A 19,793-nucleotide genomic window follows, 5' to 3' on the forward strand; every position below is an offset into this window, starting at 1 on the left:
ATGAAACGTGAGACAGAGTTGGCCATGCTCCTCCTTTGCAATCCTATTACGCTGGTCTCTCTCTCTCTCTCTCTCTCTCTTTTTTTTCCATTTTTTTTTTAAGTTGGAGATCAATACATTTAATATGGTGCTGAAGATTGATTCCAGTGCCTCAGAAGTGTGAGGCAAGTGCGTCACCACTGAGCTACAACCCCAGCCCTACCCTGGTCTGTTTAGGCAAGCTCTTTTCTGTGAGTCGGGATGGTCTTGGCTTTGGTGGTTTGAGTAGTGGTTTCAGCTCATGGGCAGTCATGTTGGAGCATGGGATTGACAAGGGCATTTCTCTACTTTTGGACCACCAGCTGAGTTCCTTGCTGTCAGCTAGCCATTCCAGGGGGGTATAAGAAAAGGTGAGGAGTTGAGGAGGCTCCACCATCTTTCTTCCTTCTCCCTTTCTGTTCTCTTAATCACTGGTCTTTTGGAGGTTGGCACCCAAGAGCCAGTTGGACTAGTTCATGCCCTGCCCAGCTTGGGCAACTGTAGAGGGCCTCATTTGGTGTAACCCTGCTGGTCTTGCTCTTGTATTTGTCTTTCATTGATAATCAACTCTTAGATAATGCCTCATAGGAGGTGGCATGGCATCAAGGAAAGTGCCATAAATGATTTGGGAATCCAGAAGGGTTGGGTTTTTGAGTGCTGGCTAGACTACTTGCTGCTTGTGGGACCTTGGACAAGCTGCTTCACCTGCTGGATTCTTAGTTTCTTCATCTGTAAAGTGGGATTGTTGGGATTCAGCAACCGTATGTGAAAGTATGTAGCAGCATGCATGACACAGAATAGTCTTTTTTTTTTTCTCCTAGTACTGTGGATTGAACTCAGGGGTGCTCTACCACTGAGCTGTATCATTAGCCTTTTCTTTAGTTAGTTATTTTTTTTTTTTTTTGAGACAGGTTCTCACTTAGTTGCCCAGTCTAGCCTCAAGCTCGTGATCCTCCTGCCTCAGCCACTAACTGGGATCGTGGGTGTGTACTTAGTCTCTTAAGTATATGTCACTTTCCTTCTTTCTTCCTTAAGCTGGGCTTTCCCAGAGCACCAGATTGATGTTGGAGGTTGTGAGCTCTGTCTTCATTGGGCTCCTTGAGGAGGTTCCCCCAGTTGAGCCTTAGAGGACTCACATGTTGAATGAAGAGAAAATCATTGAGACCTTTTGGGACTGACATTCTGTGAATTTATGAATCTGTAGTTGGGTCTTCTGATCACTTCTTTGTTCTTTATTACTTTCACTAGTAGAGGGGAAGGGGAGAAGAAGTCACGTGGGTAAACTTTTCTGCATCAACAAGAAATGTTGCTGTTTCTGCAGAAAGTCTTAATCGTGGGAGATATGTCACATCTCTGTATGGGCACCTCATCTTCTTCCTTGATTATAGAAGAGAATTAATCATATGCTTTCCACTCATGGGGAGTGAGCTCCTTCAGGTCTGGAGTAAAAAGCTGTGCATGGCAGTGACTTCATAACAGGAACCTTCCCTGTGCCCCTACTTTGTTTCAGAAAATTTATAAGTCCAAGAAACGTGCAGACCACTTCTGACCTGCAGACCTCATGCAGGGTAACTGCCAGCCATACAACACATGCACTGAAGTCTCCTTTCCCCTACCCACCCCACCTCACCCCACTCTTCTCTTCCTCCTGCCTTATTACTGCTGGTGCAGCAACTGGGGTCACTCTGTGGGCTGCTGGCTGGGTGTAGCCTCTTCTATCTCCAGCTGCTGTGTCTCCAGTGCACAGTCAGCAGGACCAGCCGGCATCTGTAACAGTGTTCCTCCAACCTGGTGGCACCATGAACTCCCTTAGGAGCTCCAAAAATAAACAAGTGCCTGGGTTCTCTCTTAGGTCAGTTAAAACTGGGGATGGAGCAGGGATGTTAAAAATCTTCCCATAAAAAACTGACCTGAGCAATATAGTGAGACTCCATCTCAATCTCCTCAGGTTCTATAGCACATTAGGGCAACTGTGGTTGACAACAACTAATTGTATATTTCAAATAGCTCGTAGAGAAGGTTTTGAATGTTTCCAACACAAAGAAATGATAAATGTCTGAAGTGATGGATATGCTAGTCATAGTCACTCTGGCCAGGTCATTACACACTGTATATATATATTGAATTGTTATGCTGTTCCCCATGAAAATGCATGATTATTATGTGTCAATTAAAAATAATTTTAAAAAAATCTCTACAGGCAATCCACATAAACTGTCTTCCATTTGCAGGGGAAAGGCTGAGAGTGTAGCTCATTAGTAAACTGTGCTGTTTATCATGCACGAGGACCTGGATTCAATCCCTAGCACCAAAATAAGATAACAAATTAACAAAAGTGTATCCCCACTAACCTGTCCCCCCTCCATGTCTGCTCAGATGCCCTCATCTCGATATGCCTATCGTGTCCTCAACATCCATACCATCCAGGAAGGAGAAACAACTCCCAGAAAAATACATACCACTGCAGCATCCAAGGGCTAGATGATTTCATCCTGTCCACCAGAAGTTCTTAAACTTGGGCCTTTTTAGTAACCACTGGGGAGTATTTTTAAGATATATGTCTTCTGACCATATTCCACTTGGTTCCAGTTCAGCTGTCTGTGGGCAGAGCTTGTGCCTGGACTTTTAAAAACAACCTCCTCAGGAGATTTTGGTATGCACTGAAGTTGGAAAAGAAGCTGTGTACATGAATTCAGAGTGAGGGGGGTCAGAGTAGGCTGTGGTCAGTGGAGGAGGCATCTGAGTTTGTCCTTTGCTGGAGGAGGCAGAACTGTGGCCAGAGGAGGCAGCTTGCATGGGTCTGACACCCTGTCCTTCCCTGAGTGCTGATTCCTGGTGTTTCTGTCCTGATATCTGGTGGCCCAGGCCCTCAGCTCAGCCATATTGGCACATCCTTCCTTGTTCAGTAAGTGTCTCTGCCTGGGTTTGCCTGTGTGCCACCCTGGCAGGGAGCTGTCACCATTAGACTTCTAGGTCTAGTAATTGGAGTAGACGCTGAGCATCACTTTGGATCAAACTTCAGGAATCCTGATGCTGTTTTCTCCTGTGTCATCTGTTTCCCTCTGGGTGGGGAAGACAGTGGAGGAGAAGCATCTTTTTTAGACTTTTGTAATATTTTCCTGGCTCCTTGTGATGGGGAGAGAGAGAGGGTATACTGGAGCAGAATGTGTGTGGGAAGGGTGTGGACATTTTCACCCCTGGGTAACCGAGCCTGGAGGGCTGCTGCTATATCTTGCTGAACAGAGAGAGGCAGGGGAGGAGGGTGGAGCATCCCTTTGAGTGTGGGTGGAGGGGGTGAAGTAGTTGAAATCTGAACAGCCCTTATCTGTCATTACATGTGGGTTAGAGTCCAAATGGTTCCCCCAATCCTGCTTCATCACTCATAATTCAAGATAGGGCTCTGGAGGCCTTTGGGCTGTGGTTGGGGTGAGGAGAGTGAGTTATGCAAGAGTAACCCTGAGCCTTGGCACTTGCATCTTGTAATTAGCCTTACAGAGGGGGATAGGAGCTGCCATGTGCTGGGCTCTCACTATGTATTTTCATAGTAATTCTCTCAACCACCCTATGACACAGGGCTTATTATCTCCATTTTATAGGAAAAGAAACTTGCCTCCAGTCATGGAGTGTTAATTTCACAGCTAGAAGTCCCAACAGCTCAAGCTTTTTAAATTACACCATGCTGCTTCTAGGGCATTGGTGTGGAAATGAGGAGACTTAAACTTTAGGTCAAGCTTAGCCACCAATTTTGTGACCTTGGACAAATCCCCCCACTCACAAGTCACTCTCTTGGACTGTACAACAGTGTGGGGGTAGATGTGCAGACTCAGGCAGAGGCCTGTGTCTCTCGGAGCCTTCGGCCACAATGAAGTGATACAACACGGGTCTGCTTCTGGCAGTCAAATTCTGGACGAACTCTGTCTTTGCTTGGAGTGGCTCATGGTCCCTCCTAGGGCCATGTCAGTCACTCCTTACTTTTGGGAAGCTGGTGACTGCTTTTTTGGACTCTGTTCTGGGTGTGACAAGACCCGTCTTTCTCTTTCTCACTCTGTTTTTTGTGGTACTAGGGATTTAACCCAGCCACATCCCCAGCCCTTTTTATTTTTTATTTTGAGACAGGGTCTCTCTAAGTTGGTGAGGCCAGCCTTGAGCTTATGATCCTCATGTTGCAGCCTCCCCTGTCACTAGGATTACAGAAGTGTCTGGCTCCCAGTGTTTTTCTTTTCTTTTCTTTTTTTTTTTTTTTTTTTTTTTTNGCTAAGGGGAATTTTAGAAATAGAAATGTTCACTTGTATTTTATTAAGAACTTCAATATTGGCATGGTTGTCTCCTATTTAGTGTCCCAAGTGTACAAACATCTGCTGACAGCTAATAGTCCAAGGAACAGGGTGTATGAAATGCTGAACTCTAATAGTATTCTAGTTGCAAGAGGAAGCCATAGGGAACTCCTGGTTCTACCAGAGTGTCAGGCAAACAGCTTTATTTGTACACATAGAAAAAGATTTGGCATAATATTATACGAAAAGCTCTATTATTTAAAACCACTGCTGAAATGCAGCCTGTCTTCAAGTCACTTAAAATTGAACTGGGGAAACAAGCATAAACTAATAATATGTTAATTAGCAGTGTGTGTGTGTAAGTGTAAAAAAACAAAGATAAGAGAATCTGATGTTTTTCTTTTTTTCTTTTCTTTTTTTTTTTTTTTCGAGGAATGGGAACGAAAAATTTATTTGCTCATTTCTTGCATTTGAAGTACTCTTCGATGACATCCTTGGCCTGAGATTCTTTGCCATAATCCTTAACAACTACACAACTGCAACCAACCACTTTACGGGGCTTGCCCTCTCAGTCAGTTTTACAGAGGCCTACCCATTCTCCTAGTTTCTTGTTGTCATCGACCTTAATTAGATTGATTTGGTGTTCAGCACAAAGGGCCTCCACCAATTTGACATACATAGGCTTATTATAGTTGGATGCAAGTACACAGAGATGGGCCTGGCGCTTATCTAAGGCTTTGGCAGCTTCGCGAATTCCACGTGCAAGGCCATCGTGGATGAGGGCGGTCTTCAGCACCTCTTGTAAAGCAGTGTTGACGTCCATTACACCTCCAGCAGCAATGCCTTTCTCGGCCCTGGCGGTGGATTACGGATGAAGCTGAATCTTGAACAAACCTGAGCCACCGCCTCCGCGCGACTCAGCGGCAGAGAAAGAGAACTCCCAGTGTTTTCCAGTTTCCACATATGAGGGGAAACATGAACTAGTTGTCTTTCTGAGCCTGGCTTATTTCATTTAACATGATGGCCTCCAGGTTTCATTCATTTTCCTGCAGATGACATGATTTCATTTTTCTGTGTGGCCGAATAATACTCCATTGTGTATATATATTACATTTTCTTCATACACTGGTTTGTTGATAGGCATGGAGACTGATTTCATAACTTGGCTATTGTGAATAGTGCTACAGTAAACATGGATATGCAGGTCTCTCTTTTATATGTTTATTTCATTTTCTTTGAGGATATACCCAGGAGTAGTATAGCTGGATCATATGGTAGTTCTAATTTCAGTCTTTGAGGAACCTCCCTTCTGTTTACCATAGCAGCTGTACTAATTTACATTTCTGCCAACAGTGTCTAAGGGTTCCTTTTAATTCACATCCTTGCCGTGTTTATTTTCTTTTTATAATAGCCATTCTGACTGGGGCGAGATGGACTCTCAGTTAAGTTTTGATTCATATTTCCATGATGGCTAAAGATTTTGAACATTTTCCAAATATTTATTGGGCATTTGTACTTTTTGGGGTGGAGTACTGGCATTTGTACTTTCCAGATCTAGTTCAGTACTTTTACTCATTTATTGGTTGGATTTTTTTTTAATTTGTACCAGGGCTTGAACCTAGAGGCACTTTACCAATGAGCCACACCCCAGCCCTTTATATTTTTTTAGTTTTGAGACAAGGACTTGCTAAATTGTTTGGGGCCTTGATCAGTTGCTGAGGCTGACCTTGATTTATGATCCTCCTACCTCAGCCTCCTGAGTTGAAGAGATTATAGCTATGGCCACCTGTTGTTAAGTTTTTAGAGTCCTTATATATTCTAGATATTAATCCTCTGTTAGATGAATAGCTGGTAAAGATTTTCTCCCCTTCTGTAGGTTGACTCTTCATTCTGTTGATGGTTTCCTTTGCTGTGCAGAAGCTTTTTAGTTTGATCTAATCCCCCTTTGTCAATTCTTGATTTTATTTCCTGAGCTATTGAAGTCCTGTTCAGGAAATTATTGCCTGTGCCAATATCTTGAAGTGCTTCTTCTGTGTTTTCCTCTAGTAGTTTCAAAGTCTCAGGTCTTGGATTAAGATCTTTGATCCATTTTGAATTGTTACTTGTGTGGGGTGAGAGATAGGGGCCTACTTTCAATCTTCTACATGTGGACATACAGTTCCCCAGCACCATTTATTGTTTGACTTTTCTCCAGCATATGTTTTTTTGGCACTTTTGTCAAGAATCACTTGGTTGTAGGTGTGTGAGTTTATTTCTGGGTCCCCTGTTCTATTCTGTTGGTCTCCGTGTCTGGTTTTAGGTTAATACCATGTTGTATTTGTTACTATGGCTCTCTAGTGGATTTTGAAATCAAGTACTATGATGCCTCTAGCATTGTACTTTTACTTACGACAACCTTGGCTATTTGGGGTCTTTTGTGCTTTCATCTGAATTTTACAATTTTTTTCCTAGTTCTGTGAAAAATGTCATTGGTATTTTGCTGAGGATTACACTGAATCTGTAGATTGCTTTTGGTAGTATGGCCCTTTTTTAAAAAATATTTTTTAGTTGTAGTTGGACACAATAACTTTATTTTATGTATTTATTTTTATGTGGTGCTGAGGATCAAACCCAGTGCCTCCCATGTGCTAGGCGAGCGCTCTACCACTGAGCCCCAGCCCTAGCCCCAGTATGGCTCTTTTAACAATATTGATTCTTCCAATTCATGAACTTGGGAGGTTTTCCCATTTTCTTGTGTCTTCTAAAATTTCTTTTCCCAGTGCTTTATAATTTTCATTGTAGAGGTCTTTCACCTCCTTGATTAGGCTTATTCCTTGGTATTTTATTTTTTGAGACTATTGTGAACAAGATTGTTTTCCTGATGTCTTAGTGACTTCATTATCAGTTTATAGTTTATGCTGATTTTTATATGTTGATATTTTTATCCTGTTACTTGCCTGAATTTGTTGATTAGTTCTAAGAGTCTTTGGTATAATATTTGTTTTCTAGGCATAGAATAAGATTATCTGTAAAAAGGATTAATTTGACTTCCTCATTTTCTATTATTATTCCTTTTTATTTCTTTCTCTTATCTGATTGCACTGGTTAAAATTTTAAGTATTGCTGAGTGTGGTGGCACATTGCTATAATCCCAGTGACTGGGGTGGCTGAGGATTGCAAGTTCAAAGCCAACCTCAGCAACTAAGTGAGGCACGTAGCAACTCAGTGAGACCCTGTCTCTTAATAAAATATTAAAAAGGGCTGGGGATTTTGGCTCAGTGGTTAAGCACTTGTGGGTTCAATCCTCAGTACAAAAAAAAATTCAAGTATTATATTGAATAAGAGGGTGAGAGTGGACACCCTTGACTTGTTTCAGATTTTAGAAGAAATGCTTTCAGTTTTTCTGCATCCAGTACAATGTTGGCTATGGATTTGTCATGTATAGCCTTTATTATGTTGAGGTATGATCCTTCTATACCTAGTTGTATTAGTCGGGGTTCTCTAGAGGAACAAGGTTCTCTAGAGGAACAGAATCAACAGGAAGTATGATTATAAAAAGGGGATTTATTAGATTGGCTTTCATGACCAGAAGCTGGATAATCCACAGTGGCTGTCTACAGGCTGGAGAGCTGGAGTAAACAATAGCTGTGCAGTCCAAGATGCTGAAGCCTCAAAACAAGAGAAATCAGTGGTGCTACCCTAGTCCAAGACAAAAGGCTTCTGGAAACTCCCTGGAGAATCACTGGCAGAGTCTGCTATGGAAGGAAGAAGAAGCAAGAGTCTGATATCCTCAGGCGATGGCAGCAGCAATCAAGAACCCATTCAAAAAGAATTGAGCTTGTGTTTGCTGCTGCTTCTTTGTTCTTCCAACTTTTATTCCATCCAAGTCACCATCTTATTGGACCTGTGTTGCCCACAGAGGGAGGGTCTGTCTCTGCTTCAGTTTGCTATCCCACATGCCAATCATTCCTAGACATACCCTCATTGACACACCCAGAAGCCTCCTAATCATCAGTATCTCTTCATCCAATCAAGTTGACAATTCAGATTAACCATTACACTAATTTATTCAGAGCTTTTATCCTCAAATACTTTTATCACCAACTCAAATCATAGTGTATGATTTTTTAAATTTGTTGAATTCTGTTTGCAAATATTTTATTGAGGTTTTTTGCATCTGTTCATAAAGGATATTGTTCCATAGGCTTGTCTCTTTTTTTTTCCATTAACATTTTTTTTTTTTAGAGAGAGAGAGAGAGAATTTTAATATTTATTTTTTAGTTTTTGGCGGACATAACATCTTTGTATGTGATGCTGAGGATCGAACCTGGGCCGCACGCATGCCAGGCGAGCGCGCTACCGCTTGAGCCACATCCCCAGCCCTCCATTAACAATTTTTACAGTTTTATTTTTTCTACATTTTTATTGATGCATTATAGTTGTACACACTGATGGGATTTATTGTTACATATTCATACATGTACACTGTTTCTCTTAACCCAGGTTTTCTTAAAAAAGAAAAAAGGCAGTTACTATGAAGACAGAAAAAAATATGTAAATGAAAGTGCAAATCAGATCACCCTCATTTTAAATGCTAATATGGTTACTCAGATGCAGCTCTTATTTAATTTGCAATGCTGGGGATTGAACCTAGGACCTCACACGTGCTAGGTAAGCACTCTACCATTGCCTTACCCCTAGTCCCTCAAAGGCAGTTTTCAGACTTACTGCCTCATTTGCAAAAGGAAGGAGTTGGAGTACAGGGTCTTTTTTAGGTCTTTTACTAGGATTGGGGGTTCTTTTTTTTTTTTTTTCCAGTACCAGGATTGAACACAGGGCCACTTAACCACTGAGCCACATCTCCAGCCCTTTTTTAAAAAAATATTTTATTTAGAGACAGGGTCTTGCTGAGTTGCTTAGGGCCTTGCTGTTTCTGAGGCTGGCTTTGAACTCCCAGATCCTCCTGCCTCAGCTCCCAAGCTGCTAAAATTACATGTGCCACCACAACTGGCTAGGACTCTGGGATTCTTTTTTATTTTTTTATTTTTAGTTGTAGATGGACACAATACCTTCATTTTATTATTTATGTGGTGCTGAGGATTGAACCCAGTGCTCCACACATGCGAGGCAAGCGCTCTACCTCTGAGCCACAATCCCAGCACAGGATTCTGGGATTCTCAGAATACTTTTTTTGTTGCTATCCCTATCTATTTCATTGTGATAGGAAATTTTATACATTGAATTTGCTTCAAAGATGTATGTTAAGTTAGATAACTGGGGCTAGAAGGACTCTTCATTGTCCTCTTAGGTATTTCTTAAAGCTGTCTCCTGGAATGATAGGTCATTTTGCTGTTAATCCTTAGGTAAATTTAATAAATTTCCTTGATCTAAGATTTACCTTCTTTTATTGCTTTGAGATAACCCCAGGTATTGGGGACTTCAAAAGTGCTTCTTTGAGACCAATGGTAACAGTTTTCAAGGTCATTGGGAGCTCTAGATTCTCAGGTTCATGGAGGAGTGGGTTTTCCAAGATAACATGTTAGAAACTCCACAGCTATGATATCTTGGCCAATGCCTTGGTATTAACCTGTAATCCCAGTGTTTATATTGCTTCATCCCTGACAGTGGAGTAATTGGAAAGCCAATAAGGTTATGCCAAGGTGGAATGTATTGCCAGACATGGTGCCTATGAGCTTCTTTCTGTTTTAATAGTATATGTAATTATTGTTTTTTAGTGTCCAGAGATCATTTCATTTGCTACTCATAGCAGTCCTGTGAAGGAGGCTAATTTCTATATTGTGTGAGTTTGTAAGCTCTGTATGTATTATGGAAAGATTTTTAAATACTCAAGACAGGACAAAGTCAATAAAGTCAGATCAGTTAGCATTGAAAAAACCATACTAGCTAACATTTGTTAAGAATATTCTATGTAACAGGAACAATTCCAAGCACTCTTTTTTAAAAAAAAAAAATATTTATTTTTTAATTGTAGTTGGACACAATATCTTTATTTTAATGTGCTGAGGATGGAACCCAGGGCCTCGCACGTGCTAGGCAAGCCCTAGGCAAGCTCTGTACCACTGAGCCACAACCCCAGCACTCTTAAATATATTAACTTACCCTTACAACTGTCTTTTAACATAAGTACTACAGGTGAAGTATTCTCAACCTGTAAATTCAAAAATCCAAAATGTTTTGAAATATGAAACTTTTCAATGCTATTATGATGCCACAACTGGAAAATCCCACACCTGACCTCATGTGATAGGTTTGTGGTCAAAATGCAGGTGAATTAAAAACATTGTATAGCCGGGAGTGGTGGCATGCCTATAATCCCAGTGGCTTGGGAGGCAAGAGAATTGTGAGTTCAAAGCCAGCCTCAGCAACTTAATGAGGCCCTAGGCAACTCAGCAAGACCCTGTCTCTAAATCAAATATAAAAAAAAGGGCTAGGGATATGGCTCAGTGGTTAAGTATCCCTGGGTTCAATCCCTAGTAACCCCCCCCCCAAAAAAAAGTATAAAATTACCTTCAGACTACGTGTATAATGTATATGTGAAACATAAATGAAATTTCCTGTTTAGACTCGGGTCCATCCCCAGGATTTCTCATTGTATGTGCAAATATTTCAGAACCTGAGAAAAATCTGAAATTCAAATGTTTCTTGTCCTAGGCATTTTAGATAACTTGTATTATAGTCATTATTTTTACATAAGGGAAAACTGAGACTGAGTGGTTAAAGAACTTTAGAGTCAAATGGTAGAACAGACTTTTAACCATTGTCTTGGAATAACTCAGTATAATAAGTGAGGTGAGAGTTTCCTGATGAAAAAATGATAATGGAATTATTATCCAGGAATTAATATCCTTGTTTTACAGGCAAGGAAAGGGAACTGAAGAAATGTTAGGAGAGTTGCCCAAGGTTTTGAGGCCAGAAAGTGACAAACTGAAATGGCTTCTTGATGTTATCTTTTGGTGCTGGGTTCGCTGCCTCACATGGCTCCTTCTTAAAATGAACAACATGTGTCTTTCAGAATCTGGCAGTTGGCGCAGGAGCTGTTGGATCTTTGCAGCTGACGTACATCTCGAAGGTAATGTTGACCTGGAGCTCTGGGAATTTCATATTCTCTAAGGAGGTTTGGTATTTAAGTAAGAGGAAGTGTTATATATCCTTGGGGCTTTATCATTTGGGGACATTCCATAGGCATTAAAATGCCCCCTTTGCCCATAGATTGCCTATGGAAGATTTGCTCCTGATGGGTGGGTGTGATGGTGGTTCCTAAGTTCCTGGAAGGCAGGCCCACAGCCTCTTCCTCCTTGGACACATCAGTCCCAGCTTTCTATCACTGTGATAAAATCCCTAGACCATCACATATTGAAGAGAAAAGGTTTATTTTGTTTCACAGTTTTAGAGTTTTCAGTCCATGGTCTGTTGGCCCTGTTGCTTTGGGGTGTGTGGTGAGGGGCACATCAAGATGAAAGTATATGGCAGAGCAAAGGAAAAGAAAGAGTTTGGGGTCCCACGATCCCCTTCAAGGGCATGTCCTCAAATCACTTAAAGACTTCCTCATGGGCTTTACATCCTAAAAGCCTCATCACCTCCCACTAGCTTCAAGCTATGGATCTTCAAGGGATGTTCTAGATCCATATGGTAGTGGTCCATAATGCTCTCACCTCCTCCAAAAGGGGTGTGTGCAGGTGGTAGCTGAACTGGGGGGTATTAGTAGGATAAACTTTTTTTTTTTAATTAACTGGGACAAAAAGTAACATAAACCCCTAAGTCCAGTAATTTTAAAGGGTTCTCTCAATGGGTATGTTAAAGAGTAGTAAGCAAGAAAGATCTGGGGCCTCACTAAAATTTTACCAATCACCTGGACAGTATGCCTGTGGAGGGAAGGTCAATGTCAGAGAAGGCACTCCTAGGTGCCAGGAGCACACACAGCCATATAACTGGCAGGCAGCTAACAGGCCATCCCCAAGTCCCGTAGTCCAGTTTACGTAAAGGGGCAAGAGCAGCCCGTCTTCTGGGCTGAGATCTGGCTATGGGGGCTGGTTAAGATGCCCAGTGTAACTGCTGAATTCAGCTGCTTTTAGCAGCCCCTCCCTAGGGCAGGCACCACTGCTGACCCATGATGCAGCAATGATAAAAAGGCAGGGGGCGGGGGACTTAGAGCCTCCCCAGAAAGAGGAACTCTTTGTACACTGAGAAGAGCCAGGTGGCACTCTGCCAGCTCCAAGGCTCCGGAAGTTCTGCTCTCCATACACACCCCTCACTTCAGGCTTTCTGGGGGCTGCTGCTTCCTTGACCACACTCTCCCACCCTTAGGGTCTTGAGATGGAAAGGGAAGTCCCTGAGCTGAGTGGCCACCAACTCCTTCTGGTAACATGTTTGGATGCCTTGTGGTCAGCTTCCATCTCAGTTGCTCCGGAAGGGAATCTGGAGGTGCCCCAGGCTCAGGGAGGAGCAGCCATCTTTAGCTGAAGGGGCAGGCTGATTTTATGCCTGCAGCCGCCAGGCAGACTCTGGCAGATACAGCTCAGTGAAAACCCAGAAGATGCTCTGAGTGGATTAGAGGGAGGAGATAATTGCCCCAGGGGAAGGGGGAAGGGCCTTTAAAAGTATAGCTTTGCTAGCACAGCTGCGGGCAATTTGTGCTTGCCTTGTGGTTAGAAATGTGGCTGCCTCCCCATGCCAGACCTGGGCCTGCCTTCCCTCCCCTCTCTTGTCCTCCTCTTGCTGTGAGCTCATTAGGTCATTTCTCCAGAAGGAGAATTAAGAGGGGAGGGAGCAGAGAACCTTGTAAAAAATGAAAACTGAAACTCTCTTCTGTTTAAGAGTGTTTGGAAAAACTTCTTTTTTTTTTTTGTGAGAGTGAATTTAATCTCCTGCTGAATCATGATTTATAAATGCAGCTCAGATTCAGACGAGGGTTTTTTAGTATTCTCTTCTTTGGAGGCTGCCTCATTTAGAAAGGATGACCTGACTTTTAGCCCTTCCTGAGACAGGCAGGCCTGCTTGGGCCTTTTGCAAACCCACAGCTGCTACTGGGTCAGGTTACAGAGAACTGAGAGCCTTTAACTCCTGCCTGACCCAATGCCAAAAAGCAGGGGTTTTCTGAGAGAAACAGTTAGCCTTGGGTGTTGGTATCCAGTTTGGTGTTCCAGGTTGTCATTAACCCTGAGGTATTCCCTCCAAGAGTAAAACATACGCCCACAATGTCAGAGGCCTGGTTTGCCTTGTGTATATGGGGGTGTTTCTGTAGGGGTCTTCTGAAGGCTAGAGTTGGGAAGATAGGGACTGGCATGTAGTCCTTCAGGGGGCAATTCAGAGATGAAAGGGCCAGATATGATGTCATCCAGGGGACCCACAGCAGCAGAGCCAGTTTTTGGCCAAACTAGAAAACAATTGAAACTGGTCTTTGGTACCACCTACTTTACCTCTTTGCTCTATGGCCCTTCTCTTCCATTCTAACCATCTTTTCATAGCCAGCCCTACTGTCCCACGCCTAGTCTGGTCCTATTTTGTCAGGGCTTGGTCTCTATTACCTATCAGGGAGAGCTTCCTTAAGATGCTGCTGATTCTTGACTTTTCTATTTTTTTATTTTTGTTCAGGTGTGGGTCATGGGTTCTTTTGAGAGTTTGATCCAAGTATAGAGTCGTTTCGCAGTTAAATGTATTTATGGGTTTGTACATAAGACTGGTCCATAGACCCCAACTTAAAAGCCCTCTGGTTATCCATATAGGGAGTTGCCTATTCTCTTGCTCTTATTGCCATTTCAATAAGATCATTCCAGGCCCCAGGGCAGAGCCAAGCAGCACTCCAGGATCTGGTTTGGCTGTTGCTACTCCTGCCAAAGGGGCCCCAGCTCCACTTCCGGCCAAGGGCAGACAGGGTGGGGCTGGCTCTAGCAGTGCCCTGCTGCTGCTGTGGAGCTAACCACCTCTGGTCTGTGTTTGATCTGATAAGATCAAGTTCCTGAGTCTTTTTTTGAGCTGTGGAGCAGCCCTATCTGCTTCACTTAGTAGGTGACCCATGCCCACTCCCCTCCACATGTCTCTGGTCTCTTTTCATTGTTGGGTGTTTATAGGACCTGCCAGTCAACCTCAGTAGTGCAGGGACTAAACTGTGGCCACCTCAGGTGGGAGGATGTTTGCACTTAGATGCCCTCACTTGAAGCCAGACTATCAGATGTCCTTGCCTACTTGCAGCTGCGCTGCTTCATGCAGGTCCTCTCCTCCTTCCCCATGTCCTAAGTCAGTACAGTAGCCTGGCATGATCACCAAAAGGCAGTGGCAGGCAGGAAGGGATCACACCTCCTGGTGGCAGAATGTCAAGAGGGGTCAAAGCCATATTTCCAAACTAAATGAAACTCCTTTCTTGGTCTTTCTGGGGCACACAGAAACAGGTAGATAGGGTTTCATTTTTTCCTCTTGCTGTTCTGTGATTTGAAGGGGACTAGTATTTATAGTCTAGCTTTATTTCTTGGGAAGTTGATCAGGATGTTGAGAATGTTCACCCTTGAACTAATAGATCCGATCCTATTAGTTCAGGGATGAGTTGCTTTGCTCTGTAAACCCTGTGTGGCACAGTATAAATGTATATGTGTGCACTCCCATGTACCCCCTGACTGCAGATTGGAGAAGGATAGAAAAACAAGCAAAAAGCCACACACACTCTTTGGGTCCTTCACTTCCCACATTAAGTACAGGGGTAGTGTTCTCACAGTGGAGGCTGCTACTGAGTTGTTTAAACAGACCATTTGTAATCCAGGCAGGGTGAAGTCAGTCGAGGGTGCTCTGTAGTCAATGATAAATATGAGCGTCTCAGAGAAAAGGCCATTTTCTGAATAAACCAGAGAGGGTCTCTGGGTGCCAGACTTCAGTGCCATTCTTAAGCTGGATGAGATAAGTGGGCACTAAGGCCAAGACAGCTCTGTATGGTCAGGGTTATATAGAAATGAAGTGCAGACAAGCAGATCATAGGCAAGAGTATGTGTGGGAACATGGGTGCTGAGTGACAGTAAGAAAATGAGTCCTGCAAATCAGTATAAGACACACGAACAGGGTGACTCTGTCCACTGTGGAAAACCCAGGAAAACAAGATAGAATGGGGCCAGGGCTGGGAGTTTATAGGGTGCCAGTATCCTGTGTGTTAACCTGTGAATTGTACAGACATGAGTGATTTGGGTAGTCTGTGTCTAAACTCAGGATATATGGACTTTTCCTTTGTTTATGTCTTCATGTTTTTCAGACTTTTCTTAGGCCCTGTGGCTTCCACCTCACATCATATTAAACATACAAAAATACACCCACTTCCTCATTAAATAGTATGGATACACATACATGCACATTCCCTGTCTCTTGCCTTGTAATGCCCTGTGCCACCTTGGGACTCTTATGAACAAGAAGACCTTCACCAGTTGTGGCCCCTCAGCTTGCACTTCTAAAACCATGAGCCAAAATAAACCTCTTTCCTTTATGATTAAAAAAAATGTGTGTATACATGCAAGATTTTAGCTACAAAATATTAGAAAGAGTGCACTTTGCTTTGGCATGATTTGGCTGTAACACACATAATTTATAATCAGCTTTAATTTCTGGACAGTCGTCTTGCAAAAGTACAAGGATTTTTGTGAACTAAGATAATTTCAGCTCCAAATTATTTTCAGATGTAATGAAAAAATTCTGCATGCTTAATTGAAAACTTGAAGTTGACTTAAGGTGACTTCTTGTATTTAGTTAAGTACTTATCAGTGAGTTGGTATAGTGTTATACAGGAATTTTATTACCACCTTTGTTTTGTATGTTGGAAGCCAGGTATTTTTTTCAGGTCACCATGCAGTTTTGCTCATGGACTTTCAGCATTTTGCCCATAGTTTCAAGTGTGGCACTGTTGTGATAAGCAGTGGGTTTTTAAAGGAAATGAGATATCAGAAACTATAAATAGTTCCTCCCTGAATGAGCACGTACTGTGTGACAGGATAGGTAAGTGCCTTACCTGCACTATCATATTGAATCCTCACATCAGCCCTATGAGAACATGATATGAAATGGAGGTCACACAGTTGAGACATCTGTGATTTGAGACACTGTCTCAAATCCAAAGCCCAGGCTGTACTTACTGCCTGTCCTTCTTTTGACCTTTTATATGGTTCTGTCACAGTTCCCATTTGAGTATTTGAGAAAATATTAATTTTAGTCAAGGAATTTGGGCAGGTCTGTAAGAAAAAACTTACGATCAAAAGCAAGAACCTAGAGACTGGTGGGTCAGTCATTATTAGACCTTAGCAGTTATAACTCATGAACCTTAATTTTGACTCAAGACTTCAGCTCCTTCCTGCCCTATCTGTTAAAGCAGGAATCGTCCCTGGAGCCCTCAGGTGAGAGCCAGAAAACTGGCCTGAGTTTGGAAGGGTACTGAGGGAATAGTATGCCTGGAAGGATAATGACAGAATGTGGACAGGTCTCCTGGGAAAGTGACTGCCTCTTTAGAGATTCCAGGTATAGTGGTGGAGGCCCGCTCCAGTGAGGTTCAACCAGTAACAAGGATTGTCTATGTGGTCATATGATGGAATATGAGTTGTGTGAACTTGAGTGATGTGGGTTTACATATGTAGATCCTCTGGAATGTACATGCAAGAGGTAGGATTGTGAAAGCTAAGTGAAATAAAGCAACAGGAGGTAGAAAGATACTTCCACTTTCTCATTCTCACCCCTTAAATACCTCAGTAAGATCTTGACTCCTCAGCCCCTCTCTGGGTTCATGGACAGTACTTATTTTCGTGGTCAGGGTAGATAGTAAGGCCATTGGTCAGTGTGTTCAAATGCAGTGAGAGTCAGGCTGCTTCCCCTTTCTGAGTGCTCTGATTAAAATCTATGCATCTACAGTAAGAACCCCTTCATTTTGGAGACTATTTAAGAAGGGGAGTTGGTGGTTGAAAGAGGAATGGAATCCTGCTGGTGTGTATGGGACCAGGCCTGTCTTATGGGCTAAAAACAATCTTGTCAGGTCCCAGTGACTTTTAAACATGTTTTTACAAAGACAAAAATTAACACAGATAAAAAAATAGCAGATAACAGACTAACACAGATAAAAAGATTAGCACAGATAAAAAGATGTGGGGATTCTATCAGGGAGGAGCACACAGAGGGCTTCTAAGAAACAGGACTGATAATGCCTGTTTCTTAATGGAGGTAATAAGTGCAGGATTCTCAATGGTTATTTCTTAAAATGTATACATATGTACAGTGTATTCGTTTTAATCTGTGAACAATTTTCAACCCTGTTAGAAACAACATTCACATTTCTTCTATTTTTTATTTAATGTAGGTGAGCATAGCTACCCCAAAGCAGAAACCAAAAACTTCATTTTGCTTTGGTAAGTACTGAGCCAGGGATGGGTTTCTTAACACTTGTCTAGGAACTTCCTCTTTTGCACAGAGACAGTCCTGTGATCTCATGTGAACTATACCCTATGTATGTGAGTGACTTAAATCTCGGTGATGTTCCTGGGTGTCAAGTGATATCACCGTCTTTGGTCTTCCTGCAAAGATTGCTAATAACATAAGGACAGACATGCCAGGACCAGTAACATTTTTTGTTTACTTGGGTGCAAAATATCTAGCACAAGTTTATGGGAATCTTTGTTTTAGAGTAGAGTAATTGTGTGCTCAAGAAAGGTGGAGACTCTCCAGAAGGGGGATGAGAGGAGGGAGAATTCTGTTGATGGTCTCAGTGTTGCCAAATGAGGCTCAGTATCAGGGATGACATATGAAGCAGAGCCTTTCAGTGGATGACTCAAATCATTAAATTGTGAATTTGGTGGATCTGTCATTGAATTGTTATTTAGTCTCCGCTGAGTTTTTACAACTGTACTCAATGCTATGAGCAAATGCTGACAGATCATTTGTGTATCTAGGATAGATCTGAATGTAACCTTCAGGGGGCAGAGGTGTTTCTTACTGTGTCACTGCAGTGGCCTCAGCACTTAGAACGATTCCTGGTGCTTCGTGGGTGCTCAACAAAATTTTTTTTTTTAATGAATGAATGAATTCTGTTTACTTCATGAAGATTTTTTCCTATAATACAGGCTGATGTTGAGAGAGTGAAATTGTCCCTCAAGTCATTCTCTCTCCCAGCTTCCAGTTGGTTCAAGTTCCTTTGGTGCACTTACTCTCCCATATCTTTCAAATATTATTACTAAACTCAAAAATGACTCTTAGGTTTTGTGGTCAGCAGAACTAAATATATATATATAAAATGAGCCCAGAAACAGATTAGTTCTCTGGCAAGTTGTGTTCCACTTCCCAGCCACAGGCAGGACTCTCAGTCCAGGCCTGTGGAAGCAAAGCACTGGGTCCATAATTCTGTGTGTATCATGTGACTGTCAGTCTCTTAGCACTGGTGTAAAGTTGTTCAGGGGGGTGTCTTCTTGTTGGCAGACCAGCAGCCTCATCACAACAGAATAGCACATCAAGGCTGCTGCTCATGTTGTCACATGCCATTCTTTGGCCAATGAAATAGTCCTTACTTTTAAAGATGGGAGAGACAGCAGTTGTCACCTGCTGCTTCCTGAATATCCATACAAGTGACTTAACATCACAGGGAATTTCTTGATCTGCTGTGTGGACTTCATCCATCTTGTCACCTCAAACACCTTAGGTTTGTGGAGACTTCTTGTGTGCCATGTAGTCTGACCTGGAAATTTCTCTCTCCTTACCTGTGACTTTTACAGTCATCAATGCCCTGTCTCAGAGGTATTTTCTTCAAGCCAATGACCAGAAAGACCTGAAGGACTGGGTTGAAGCCCTGAACCAAGCCAGCAAGATCACTGTATGTATGATTGCTTCTCCTTTTTGTAGTAAAAGTGCCCCTTCTCAGTTGTAGCCTGTTGGGGTGGGGGAAAACTCAAGACGGCAGCAGGGACTTTCCCAGGAGCTCAATTTTCTCCTGCCTCAACATTCTCCTGCCCCTTGGCTCACAAACCACAATTTGACCCAAGAGTTTGAGTTTGAATCAAGTTCAAGGGGAAGTTTATGGAGGGTCCCCTTTGTGCTTTCTGGGAGGGCTCCTGGTCAGTCATGTTCTGGGTAATTCTGGAATGCTGATTCAGAATGTGGTAGGGTTGGAAAATGGATTGCTGACTCTGACAAGTAGAGTAAGGGGGAAAGTATACTGAGAAGGGAAGTCAGAACTTCTATTCTGACTTGGGGGATACTCTTCTTATTTATGAGGCCACCTGGAGGATCAGGCCGGGCTATTTACCAGTCTGTCCTGGAACAGTCTTCCATTTAAAAGTCTCACGAAACGAGTTCATGGACTATTATGAATACTCTCCTTTTCTTTGACATGTCTAATGAAGAATTATTCTTTCCTTGACTTGGCTAATGAATTATTTCTTTTCCTTACAAACACAGAAAGAGAATAGGAGGAGTGAGAATTTGAGAGAAGGAATATTATTACAATCAGCTTTCCATTAGTATGTCAAAATAGCTTATAAGGAGGAAAGGTTAATTTTGGAT

At 42.4% G+C, this 19,793-nt stretch overlaps 1 protein-coding gene and 1 pseudogene across 8 annotated transcripts in view; one reads left to right on the forward strand and one right to left on the reverse strand.

The window, feature by feature from the left end:
• Positions 1-19,793, forward strand: part of Plekha2 (pleckstrin homology domain containing A2) — an 86,439-nt gene that overhangs the window by 40,788 nt on the left and 25,858 nt on the right. For 6 of the 8 annotated variants that reach the window (XM_048792744.1, XM_015501285.2, XM_048792742.1 and 3 more), the window contains 3 exons: positions 11,305-11,361; positions 17,602-17,650; positions 19,007-19,104. In XM_048792744.1, coding sequence (XP_048648701.1) covers positions 11,305-11,361; positions 17,602-17,650; positions 19,007-19,104 — 204 coding nt within the window. The remainder of the gene's footprint in view (positions 1-11,304; positions 11,362-17,601; positions 17,651-19,006; positions 19,105-19,793) is intronic. The other 2 variants (XM_048792747.1, XM_048792746.1) reach the window with 1 other exon arrangement.
• On the reverse strand, positions 4,749-5,242 carry LOC107155322 (annotated as a pseudogene).

The sequence above is a fragment of the Marmota marmota genome, unplaced genomic scaffold (assembly GCF_001458135.2).
Source record: "Marmota marmota marmota unplaced genomic scaffold, marMar, whole genome shotgun sequence".
Taxonomy (NCBI): Eukaryota; Metazoa; Chordata; class Mammalia; order Rodentia; family Sciuridae; genus Marmota; species Marmota marmota.